The sequence below is a fragment of the Capra hircus genome, chromosome 3 (genome assembly GCF_001704415.2).
Source record: "Capra hircus breed San Clemente chromosome 3, ASM170441v1, whole genome shotgun sequence".
Lineage (NCBI taxonomy): Eukaryota > Metazoa > Chordata > Mammalia > Artiodactyla > Bovidae > Capra > Capra hircus.
Genome location: NC_030810.1, coordinates 79,995,007 through 80,008,517, shown reverse-complemented (window position 1 = coordinate 80,008,517; position 13,511 = coordinate 79,995,007). Strand labels below are relative to the sequence as shown.

General features: G+C 34.1%; 1 protein-coding gene across 2 annotated transcripts in view; it reads left to right on the top strand.

Moving 5' to 3' along the window:
• The window catches only part of COL11A1 (collagen type XI alpha 1 chain), a 229,950-nt gene extending 218,213 nt beyond the window's left edge, over window positions 1-11,737 (top strand). The window contains exons 64-67 of one of the 2 annotated variants that reach the window (XM_005678025.3): window positions 3,224-3,336; window positions 5,388-5,456; window positions 8,570-8,803; window positions 10,030-11,737. In XM_005678025.3, coding sequence (XP_005678082.2) covers window positions 3,224-3,336; window positions 5,388-5,456; window positions 8,570-8,803; window positions 10,030-10,176 — 563 coding nt within the window. In that variant the 3' untranslated portion in view covers window positions 10,177-11,737. The remainder of the gene's footprint in view (window positions 1-3,223; window positions 3,337-5,387; window positions 5,457-8,569; window positions 8,804-10,029) is intronic. The other variant, XM_018045833.1, reaches the window with a different exon arrangement.

The following is a 13,511-nucleotide window of genomic DNA, read 5'->3' as shown; positions in this document are numbered from 1 at the left end:
AGATGCATTGTCAGCTCATTAATTCTAGTCAAATATTTAATATAGACTCTAAATAAAATAAGAGTGAATGATTATTAATTCCAATCCTGTAGACCAAAAAAAAAAAAAAACCATTTACACTGTAATTCTAGATCTACTTTGGAAAATCTTTTTCTTGTTAAATAAGGTTTTATCAAATTATGACAAGATCATTTTTACATGGTTATAGATAACAAGGGCTTCCCTGGTGACTCCTCTGCCAATGCAGGAGATGCAGGTTTGAAGCCTAGGTCCGGAACATCCCCTGAAGAGAGAAATGGCAACCTATTCCAATATTCTTGCCTGGGAAATCTCACAGACAGAGGAGCCTAGCGGGCAACAGTCCATGGGGTCGCAAAAGAGTCAGACATGACTTAGCGACTAAAAAATAACAACAACAAGATAACCCAAATGTATTTAGGTATTTAATTGCTATCATAGAATGGGTATGATGTGTGCATACATATGTGCATATTACTACATATTTATATACTATATCCTAACTTATATAACACTAAGGCTTAAGTTGCATAACTGAGTCATGTGACCTATCAGTTTAGTAATGATTTGGAAAGAGTATTTAAGGAATAGGATAGTTTGAGGCAAAAATTTATTTCATTGATTCATGAATAACAAGAACAACTGTGAATGATTTGTTTGTAATAATATCAAAATAATTTACTATACCTACCCACTCCAGTATTCTTGCCTTTGAGCTCCTCTGCACCAAGAACAGAGGAGCCTAGCTACAGGCTATCATCCATGAGGTCACAAAAGAGTTAGATGACTGCTGAGTGACTAAACAACAAAATTATTTGACAAAACTCTTGTATACTTGTTCTGAGAAGCTAACAGTCCCAGGTATCTTAAGTGACTAACTCATATTGTCCTAAAGTTAACCAAAAATGGGCTGATCTGTATCTGATTTTAAATCTCCACTTTAAGTGGAAATACTTTATCACTCTATTTACTTGTGTGACAACATTATTTTTCACGATCGATCATATAATGAATGTTGTAACTGAGATCTAAATAACAGCATAGACAGAAAAGTTATATGCAATTCAAGAACAGACATTCCTTATTACAAACAATGTCTTAAAAGTCTCCTATCTTAAGCACAATCTGTTAAAAAGAGACACAGATAATTATTAAGGATTCTTTACAAACTCCTATCAAAAATCTTTACATTTATATCTATTTGAAATATATATTGTTTAGTTTCATATTAGTTCAGTGATTTATAAAAAGAATGACCTACATTTCTGATCTAGCTAAGGTAATCATACATATGAGGCTGAATATCAAATGTAAAAGATAAGCATTTACTGACAACGTAAAACAACATATTATTAACTAGAACTTGATGCTCAATTTTATAAATTTGGGGGATAGAAAGCTCACTGTGGACTACAGTTCCTGGTGGTTTCTATATATTAGCTAACTTTATTAATTATTTGTGTTAATTACAATAAATATTTATTTACTTATTGTGTCAGACACTGTTATTCATGCAGAAACTCACAGATAAACAGAAAGAACAATTCCTCTGGGCTACTATTGTCTAATGATGGCAACAGGTAAACCTTAAGTTTTATAATAGCATAGTTTGACAGACACAGATTTCCCCTGCTATCCAAAATCAGAGTTCTTATGAAATCTCTTACAAGCTGAAATGGCAAAAAGCCAAAAAAGCATCTTATTAATTTAAATATATGTCATTTGAAAGACTATCTAGTAACAATGTTAACTAAGAAGAGATAAAAATAATGTTTACCAGATAATTCAAAATTATTTATTCTTTAAAACCCTAAGAAATATCAAAGATTAAGAGTGGTTATTCCAGTTGGTAAAATCTTAGATGATTTTTATTTTCTTGTGCAATTTTCTCCCAAGAATTTTAACTGGTTCCAGATGTGAAATTATCAATGGTACAATCATAAAAAGTATAATTTTTTTAAGAATTTATTTTAAAAAGCAAACTGATACTAAATTTTCAGGAGTTCCAATACTAAACCAAGCAGTTTGAGCTTTTACATTGTTTAAAGTTCATAATCAGTGAATTGACATAATTTAAATAAATATTTGAATGAAATGGCAGCATGAAGAATGATAGGAGAGAAGTAGTCATCACATGTCTATCAAGTCTATCTCCCCAATTATTCTTAAATAACCCCATTGTCAATTACTTAAAGAATAACTTTTTGTTAGTCCCACTACTTAACATCATTACTCACCTAACACCAAATTCATGGTCATGGTCATTTACATGATAAAATTAGTTCTGTACCATTTAGATAGTATAATTAATAGCAAACTATATTTAAATACATAAAATAAACTTATTTGGAGTCCATTTAAAGAGGGAGTGCAATTACTTAATGAAAGATTTTGTTATACAGTAATGCAAAAGAATGATCCTTAAAGCTACGTAGATACTCTCACCTCCATCATTACAGATAAATAAATTAAGGAAAAATATAATGATCATTATACTCAGGTTATTGCTGTTTTAGTTGCTAAGTCATGTCCAACTCTTTTGCAACCCCATGGCCTGTAGCCTGCCAGGCTCCTCAGTCCATGGGATTTCACTTAAGTAGTAAATAACACATATAGGATTTAGGGTCAAGTATATCTCCACCCAATGTACTTGCAATTTATTATATGTAAATCAATAGGGTATTAATATCTGAGGAGGAGCCATTTAAGCTGAAACCCAAAAGTAATAGGCATGCTAAGAATTAAAAAAAGGATGTTCCAGAAAGATGGGGACATTTGCAAAGCTCCAGGCAGACAAGACAATAGGTCATTCTTTCTTCAAACATACACCCCAATGTGACCAAAACCATAAAAGTGATCCATGTAGAAAAATCAATGGGTATTCATTTTTCCTTATTTCTTCAATAAAATTGGCCCTATAATATATTCAATTTTTTATATAAATGCATTTGTGCTTGTGCTGTGCTTGGTTTCTCAGTTATGTCTGACTCTGCAACTCCATGGACTATAGCCCACCAGCCTCCGCTGTCCATGGGGATTATCCAGGAAGAATACTGAAGTGGGTTGCTATACCCTCCTCCAGGGGATCTTCCCAACTCAGGGATCGACCCCAGGTCTCCTTCATTGTGGGTAGATTCTTTATCAGCTGAGCCACCAGCAAAGCCCAAAATGTATTTGCATATGACTTATTTTTTTCTGCTTTCAGGTGAATATTGGATTGATCCCAACCAAGGTTGCTCAGGAGATTCCTTCAAAGTTTACTGTAATTTCACATCTGGTGGTGAGACTTGCATTTATCCAGACAAAAAATCGGAGGGAGTAAGTAACCAATCTGTTTTGGTGGTGACTGTTGACAGTTTATGCCATGTTTTTGCAATATTGAACTAAACAGGAAAATTATATTGTCATATTTTCATTTATCTGCTTTCACAGGGGTAATTAGAGCATTTCATTTGCATAAACATGAATAAGGCACCAAAGTGAGACGCATAGTTAACAAATAGTTTTTATTTTTTAGCCAGATGTACTCTTTATGCACCTGCTTGCTCTCTAAAATTCTATGACTCTCCATGACACAGCACAGCTGATTATCAGATTTTAGTTATGCATAATAGTATTCTTTCCAATTACCATGTGATAGAACTCACAGCTGTATTTTATGCTCAAAATATACAAAATACACAAGAACAAATCTTTAACATAAGAGTATTCTGTGTACTTTCAGATAGTCTCTTCAAACACATTCCTTGATTTTCACCAAGCAGTATCAATATATGTGAGTTCTATCTTTAAAGCTATAGGCAAATTATTAATATAAGATTTTTCACTAACATAATTACCTTCTCCAAACATTTTATAGATGGGACATTTTGATTTTATCTGTATACTTCTAAAAAATCATATTCTTGTTAGTAAGTGGAGTTGGCATGCAGAGGCACAGAACCCCCTTGAGACAAAATAAACAACTTTTAAAAAATATTTTAAGTTTATCGGAGTATAATTGATCTACAAGATTGTGTTTGTTTCAGGTGTACAGCAAAGTGATTCAGATATATATATTATATAGATGTGTACATATATACATATATATACATACATATACACAAATATTCATTCTTTTTTAGATTCTTTTCTCATATAGGTTATCACAGAATATTGGGTAGATTTCCCTGTGCTATACAGTAGGTCCTTGTTGGTTATCTGTTTTATGTATAGTAGTGTGTGTGTGTTCACCCCAAGCTCCTGATTTATCCCACCCCACTCCACATTTCCTCTTTGGTAACCACAGGTTTATAAGAAAATAAGTAGCTTTGTGACTAATCTCTTTGGGAGAGACATTTAGTTTGTAAGTGAATGATGGATAATAGGAGCAGGAGACAAAGCAACTTCTGTTTCGCAACCACACTTTGCATGTGGGGAAGCATAATAAAGCTCCTCTAGTCCACAGAGAAATGTCGGAAAATGCAAATGCCTCCCCTTACAGGATTACTCAAATTCCCTCTAGCGAGGCCTTGCTGCTGCTGCTGCTGCTAAGTCGCTTCAGTCGTGTCCGACTCTGTGCAACCCCATAGACGGCAGCCCACCAGGCTCCCCCGTCCCTGGGATTCTCCAGGCAAGAACACTGGAGTGGGTTGCCATTTCCTTCTCCAACGCATGAAAGTGAAAAGTGAAAGTGAAGTCTCTCAGTCGTGTCTGACTCTTAGTGACCCCATGGACTACAGTCCACCAGGCTCCTCTGTCCATGGGATTTTCCAGGCAAGAGTACTGGAGTGGGGTGCCATTGCCTTCTCCAAGAGAGGCCTTAAATACCTTTATATTTTGCTGATCTTTGCAAAGCTAAATAATAACATTTATAAAAGTTTCAAATCATTTTCCCCAGCAAGGAATGATTAGGCTTGCTTCCTTGCAAGCTTAATCTTGACTTCTCCATAGCATTCAGGCCTCAGTTACTAAGTGGATGCTTCAGGATGCCTCCCTTGGTTATGAACTACTAAAAGTTTCTATCTGCCTTGATGGCAGATGCCAACTGGCATTGTGAGAGTTTCTTTTGCAAGGAGTTGCCTAAGAGTTCTGCCCACATCTCCTATAGCCAACACTTGGTATGCCTTTACCAAGTTATTTTCCACCTCCCTTATTTTGTAGCAGTTAAAGAAAACAGGGGAAAAAAAAAAAAGAAAGGCTCAAAATTCACTAAACGGGAATTCACAGATCTATCTGAAATTTTGCTCTTTATCCCGTTTTGCATTATCCAGGTAAACCATTTAAAAAACTCTTTAGCATCTAGTATTACTGAAAATAAATGATAAATATATAAACAATATTGTTTATAATTTTAACCTGCTTTCTAACTTTCCTTTTCTTTGCAACAGGTAAGAATTTCATCATGGCCAAAGGAGAAACCGGGAAGCTGGTTTAGTGAATTTAAGAGAGGAAAACTGGTATGTTATTACCTTAGCATGCAGTGGTATATCTTAAACGTCATTACTCAAGCTCACATTATGTAATCTCTAGCCCCTTACTGTGAAAGTCTAAATCACACAAAGCAGGATCCCATGTACTCTCTAGTTTGCTTTATCTAAATCTCTTAGACCAATTTTGGGATTTTTAGGGAGAAGTCTAAAATTTTTATCAAAATAAATGGAAATATATTAAATTTACTAAAATAATAAAATCAAACAAAGTATGCATTTCACTAAGTACTTGAGATAGCATAAAAATGAATTATATTAGAAATATGAGTTATAGAGAGTATAATATCTATTTAGGATCTCTATTTCATTTCCTTTATACTTGAAATCTAATTTATTCTTTGTTTTCAATTGCAATAAGAATTTTTGGAATGTGAAATGTTTTTTCCAATAGTTACATCTGGAAATAAAGTGAGCTGACTGACTGACCTTTTATATGGATTACAGCACATGTTTACTTAGATATTTCCATAGAATCACCAGTTCGTGGTTAGTCACTTTCTGGAGATATTTTAACATTGCATGCCAAAACTAAATTTGCATTTAAAAGCTGTTTAAGATATATTTGTTTTTGAAATGTTAATTATAATGTATTCTAATGAAAGTTTCTCATTTATTCAGATAATTATTCAAATTTTCAAAGTTCTTTAAAAAACTATAATTTTCCATTTATGACTATTTATACAATCTTTATCCTCTAAAAATCTACACATATTACTAATATCCTCCACATCATAAATCTCTAGTTCTGTTTTCAAGTTACATATTATATATCCATGTTACAGTTTTATCTTTGTATGAGATAAAAATACATACACAGATAGAGCTCTCTGTGTGTAGTTTATTTTTTGTTGTTTTGTTTTCCTTAGAGTGGATTTCCCAGTTTTTTTCTCTAACTTCTCAGGTATCCTCATCATCTGAACTGTTAATCGGAAAGAATTAAGTAAATCAATGATAAGGAGGAAAAGTGAAGCAAAAGTTGGACAGTTGTCTGTGGAATTCTCCAGGCCAGAATACTGGAGTGGGTGGCCTTTCCCTTCTCCAGCAGATCTTCCTGACCTAGGAATCAAACCAGGATCTCCTGCACTGCAGGCAGATTCTTTAGCAACTGAGCTATCAGGGCAGCCCAATAAGAAGGAAGGTCACAGATAACTGCCTTTATATTGAATTAATCTATAACCTGGGCAAATTTCTTACTTAATTTTTTAAAATATAGGTTTATATGTCTCAGCTAATCCCAGATAGTTTATTTATACCCGGTATAACAAATTATGAGCTTGACAAAAGAGACAGTTTTTAATAATTTGAAATTAGGACTGTGTTCCTTCTCAAAACACAAATTAAATATTCCCTGATGACAAATATTTACTTGCATGTCTCAGGCAATATGCTTGGTGCTGGTGGCACAAAGATGAGTATAATTACATCAACAAAGAACAGAAAAACAGGCAGGTCTGCGGTGAAAATTAGAAGACCAAAACCCTCTTGGAGGACTGTGGCCCCAAAATGAAAAATGCAGGAACATGTTGAAAATTTTGAATCAAACAGGTATACTAGGAAAATAGGGGAAAACAAACATAGAAATAGTCAACCTTTGCATTTCATTGAGATTCCTTGATTTTCATTTTCACTGTTTTACCACTCTATTGGTTCCAAATAGGAAAAGGAGTACGTCAAGGCTGTATATTGTCACTCTGCTTATTTAACTTATATGCAGAGTGCATCATGAGAAACGCTGGGCTGGAAGAAACACAAGCTGGAATCAAGATTGCCAGGCGAAATATCAATAACCTCAGATATGCAGATGACACCACTCTTATGGCAGAAAGTGAAGAGGAGCTAAAAAGCCTCTTGATGAAAGTGAAAGAGGAGAGCAAGAAAGTTGGCCTAAAGCTCAACATCCAGAAAACGAAGATCATGGCATCTGGTTCCATCACTTCATGGGAAATAGATGGGGACACAGTGGAAACAGTGAAAGACTTTAATTTTTTGGGCTCCAGAATCACTGCAGATGGTGATTGCAGCCATGAAATTAAAAGACACTTACTCCTTGGAAGAAAAGTTATGACCAACCTAGACAGCATATTCAAAAGTAGAGACATTACTTTGTCGACTAAGGTCCATCTAGTCAAGGCTATGGTTCTTCCTGTGGTCATGTATGGATGTGAGAGTTGGACTGTGAAGAAGGCTGAGCCCCGAAGAATTGATGCTTTTGAACTGTGGTGTTGGAGAAGACTCTTGAGAGTCCCTTGGACTGCAAGGAGATGCAACCAGTCCATTCTGAAGATCAACCCTGGGATTTCTTTGGAAGGAATGATGCTAAAGCTGAAACTCCAATACTCTGGCCACCTCATGTGAAGAGTTGACTCACTGGAAAAGACTCTGATGCTGGGAGGGATTGGGGGGAAGAGGAGGAGGGGACAACCGAGGATGAGATGGCTGGATGGCATCACTGACTCGATGGACATGAGTCTGAGTGAACTCCAGGAGATGGTGATGAACAGGGAGGCCTGGTGTGCTGCGATTCATGGGGTTGCAAAGAGTTGGACACGACTGAGTGACTGAACTGAACTGAACCACTCTATTATTCAAAAGGGTTTCTTTGATAGCTCAGTTAGTACAAAAAAATCCACCTGCAATGCAGGAGACCCTGGTTCGATTCCTGGGTCAGGAAATCCCCTGGAGAAGGGATAGGCTACCCATTCCAGTATTCTGGCCTGGAGAATTCCCTGGACTACATCAAAAGGTACAGGAATATAATGAAAGAATTCTTGGAAACAAAAACAATTACATTTTTTTGTGGTATTTACTGACTGACTAGGAAACTAAAGTATAGAGGTAAAATGATTTTTTTTTCCAAGATAAGTATTGTTGATAGTAGCTAAGATGAAAACCCATCTTCATTTCATAAATTCCTATATCTGGGTCTTCCAACTCTCAGTGCATACTTTCTTTCATTAAGTAAGAAATAGGTCTGTTGATATATCCACATGCTTCTGGGATCTCAATTCACTGTTGACAGTGATTTTATTCTTTATAATAGAAAAGAGTCTTTATGCGTCTCTTTATTCTCTTATTTTCAGCTTTCATATTTAGATGTTGAAGGCAATTCCATTAATATGGTGCAAATGACATTCCTGAAACTGCTGACTGCCTCTGCACGGCAAAATTTCACCTATTACTGCCATCAGTCAGTGGCCTGGTATGACGTGTCATCAGGAAGCTATGACAAAGCACTTCGGTTCTTGGGATCAAATGATGAGGAGATGTCCTATGACAACAACCCTTACATCAAAGCCCTATTTGATGGCTGTGCGGTGAGTATAGTCCCTGTGGCCTTCTTTCACAGAGAAGAGAGGCAATGTGTAACCATTCCACTTTAGCCCTAAGTCAGATTTCTCTCATGAAGGGGATGTCAATTGTCATTAAGGTTCGATGCTTAACACTGACATATTAAAGTACAGTATATTAGAAACCACTAGCAGTCACACACAAACACACAGATACAGAAACTGAAACATACATATAGACACACTTTTAAAGCCATAGCAGAAGGTAATCTTGAGTCATATGTTATTTTTATGGAATTATCCCTGATATTTAAATGCTATTACAGCTGGTTATTCTTGGAATGAAAAAGATCAAGAGCCTTATCTCATTTGCCTCCTAAATTCATGATTCTAAAATGACAGTTAAAGGAATCGTCATTATACCATTCATACCACAGATAATTCTTACCTTGTATTTTGCTCATAGAGGTTTGCTGATTGGTATTATGTTACAAGAGCTGAAACAGATATAGTCATTTTGTTATTTTAATCCTCTGCAACTGTCTTTCTCACACATATGGTAATTTCATAACAGCAAATGACCAAGAGAGCATCCTAAAAAATTTGTTTTCCTAGCTAATTACTGAAAAGCCACAATTACAAATAAGCAAAGTAAGTAGCTTACAAATAGACCAAAGAAGAGAACATACTGTATATTGAAAGGAGCAAGTGATTTAGATTTCCCAGTATAATGTACTGATAATTATTCATAAAATTAATACATAGCAACAGAAATACTTTGACTTTGGACTTCTTGTATTATAATTCCTACACTGTATTCAAATTTTTCTGAGAAAATTTGCTTATATGTGTGTGTATATGCATATATATTTATATATATATATCTTAATTATTATAACAATGGTAAGGATATATTATTTATGCAAAGATATGACCCAGTACCAATATCAGTGTTCACATATTAAAATGTGTGTATCAGTTCAGTAAGATTCTCTGTAGCTGTGCAGTATATTAGAGTAACACTTTTAATATGTGCAGCTAAATATTAAATATGGTCAACATTCAAAATTTAAAACTACATATGACATCAGTGATAACAAGAAGAGTGAATTACTACAAAGATAATGGGAAATTTGTTTTCCATTCTATTCTTTCTTACCTTCTTACCTCTACTCAGAGGCTTAAGAAAAAAATGATGTATGTTAGAAGTATGCAATGATTGTATAACTTTTTATTTCTTCTTTACTTTACAGTCCAGAAAAGGCTATGAAAAGACTGTGATTGAAATCAATACACCGAAAATTGATCAAGTACCTATCGTTGATGTAATGATCAATGACTTTGGTGATCAGAATCAGAAGTTTGGATTTGAAGTTGGTCCTGTTTGTTTTCTTGGCTAAGATTAGGACAAAGAACATATGAAATCAACAGAAAATATACGTTGGTACCACCAACCCATTTTATGCCACATGCAAGTTTTGAATGAGAATGGTATAGAAAATAACTTGCTACATATGTATGTACCAATTAGGAAATATTGATGCCCTTGTGGGTGCAGAACCACATGACAAAACTTTGAAAATCATAAAAACATAAGATAGTGTGGCTGAGATGGAAACAGGCCTTATTCTTGAATCCCAATTTTCATCTCTCCTTTTCCTATTTGGATTTCTTTGGTGCTGTAGAAAAAAAAAAAGAGAAAAATATATATTCATAAAAGATATGGTGCTCATTCCCATCCATCAAGGATGTGCTAAAACAATGTGTTTAATAAATTGTAATTTTATGTACAGTTCTATACTGTTATCTATGTGTCCATTTCCAAAACTTGCACGTGTCTCTGAATTCCATCTGACTCTAATTTTATGACAATTGCAGAAATATGATGGCAATAAATATATGTATTATGAAAAAATAAAACTATAATTTCTGGTGGCTCTAATTCCCTTTCTTTGATGAATAATAAAATGCCTTTGTATATATTGATGTTGAAGAGTTCAGTTATTTGATGTCGCCAACAAATTTCTCAGAGGGCAAAACCTGGAAGACTTTTGGAAGCACATACTGAGCAACTCTTCTCTTCTGACCATAACTTTGCTGAATTTCAGCTAAAAACATCATGCATTTTGATGCTCTATTCAGTGCTATACCTCAACCATTTTCTTTTCAGAATCCAGGATCTCACAGGATACTTGTATATATGGAAAACAAGGAAGTTTATATTTTTGGACAGGAAAACGTGTATGAGAAGCTATTTTAACAGATTGATGCCTCCATCAAGCAATCAATCACATGTACAATTTTTCTTACTACGTTATCTCATCTCATTGTTTTCAGTGTGCTTCAGCTATTCAGGTTAATATTAAAAGATGGAAACTAAGCAATTATTTATGAACTTGTTAAATGTTATATTTTAATCAGTCAACTTCTAGAATTTGATGCTAAGTTGCATATAGACTTCAAATATTATTTTACTTGCACCTGTCCAACAAATATTATTTCTTTTCTTTCAAGAAAATATACATTATTTGACCTACCTAATTGCTAAATAACATAAGGGTGAACTGTTACTAATAGTGCTTGTATTAAAAGTCATACTTATTAAAAAAATAAAAATATTTTTTTCCACTAAGGCATTTTCTTTCAGGTAGCTTGAAATAGCAGTAAAATCTAAAAATAACAAATTGAACTTTGTATCTATTTTAAGTAATATATGTAAGACTTGAAAATAAATGTTTTATTATTTCTTATATGAAGTGTTAAGTTAATTGATACTAGATTTCACTGGAACATTTTCAACTGATAATTTATCACAAAAGAACATACCTGTAATATTATTGAAATTAAAACGTGAACATTGTCATTCAGAAGTTCTTTTATTTTTTAAATCAAGTTTGTAAATGTCCTTTCAAGAAGGGAGATATGAATGGTATAAATAAACTCAAGTCTTGTCTACCTGGATTGGTCATTCTCTTTCTTAAATAGGTTTTAAATTACTCTATTGCAGAAAAGGCTTTGAATTTGTTTCTTGACCATCCAGGTTAGAATAGTTTTACACTTCTGAAAAGAATATTATCCTTCATAGATTAGTTATTTAAAATTCTCCACATTTCTAAAATAAACTCTATAAACAAAATGATAGGGTCTGCTTAAATTTTTAAAATATTTTTATAATTAAAAACTTTACGAAGTTTCAAACATTCATAATTGAAGCATTATAAGAATTTCCAGACATTTTACTTGAAATATAGACTCTAATATAGACTGTGTAGGCTTCTCTGATAGTTCAGTTGGTAAAGAATCTGCCTGCAATGCAGGAGACCCCTGTTCAATTCCTGCGTCAGGAAGATTCCCTGAAGAAGGGATAGGCTACCCACTCCAGTATTCTTGGGCTTTCCTTGTGGCTCAGCTAGTAAATAATTCACCTGCAATGCAGAGACCTGGGTTCGATCCCTGGGTTGGGAAGATCTGCTGGAGAAGGAAAGGCTACCCACTCCAATATTCTGGCCTGGAGAACTCCATGGACTGTATAACACATGTAGCCTCAAAGACTCAGACATGACTGAGCAACTTTCACGTCATAGACTCTAAATCATACATAATATTGTCTATCAACAGTAATTCCATACATCAGACAATTTAATGAATGCATAGTAATGAGGGAATATTTTTCATATTGACCTGCATTGCGGAGGTTGCATCATTTTTCCATTTAAACAAAATGGCTTCAAATGCGGCACTCAACAGAATTAATGCATAAATAGCTAACTCATCTATCCTTTTCTAAACCTTTCATCTACGGATATGGTCTTCTGCATGCTATCAAATTTTTTCTGTGTCTCCTTATTGATTTCATCTGGACAAAAGGAATCTCTCTGTAAGGAAAAATGGATACTACGCAACATTCTATGCCACCCAGAACTTATGAATCGTTCATGTGTAAATTATGGAGAGTAATATTGACCTTGCAGGCATAGGTAAGTCCTGGGCCTGATACACATAAAGTTTGGTATAATTCTTTTTAAAAAGCTAATACAAAATTACAAATAAAAAATACAAAAGTTACCATTTAATATGAGTAAAGATATTACAACAAATTATTAATTTTATAAATGGACCAACACCAAAAGTATCAGAACATCTAGGAAAATATTGATATGTTTATTAATTAAATCTCTAAAGTACTACTATAACAATTTTATCCATGGGTTTGCTTGTTTATTTATTTATTTGGCTGCAACCTCTGAGTGTCTCTTTAAATGACAATCTTAAATTTCTTTTAGAAATAATGTTTCTCTAACAAGTTAGGTTTAAAGTGCTTTTTATTGTCAATAGCTTAGAGATGTTTCAGAGTCAGATTCTGTTATTGTTGAGTATTGTTTAATTTTAGATTATTTTAAATTCAGGAAAATTTCTTTTATAGTTCCTTCACACTATACTTCACACCATAAATTTGTGAGAATTTTCCACAGCACAGCCTCTGATTCTGTATGTTTTCTACCGTGTTGCTCCTCCATTATCAATAGATTCAAGTTCTGGGCACCATAATACACGTGCATACAATGGTATAAATTCTGCCCTCATAGCTTTTTCATTATCATAACAAGTGGGTGACAGGGCTATTCCAGAAAGCCAAATCTATACTGAGATTACTGGCAATTTAATTATACATAAATATTAGCTGCAAGCCACATAATTACATCCCACATAGACATATTCCACAAATGCCAAGTAA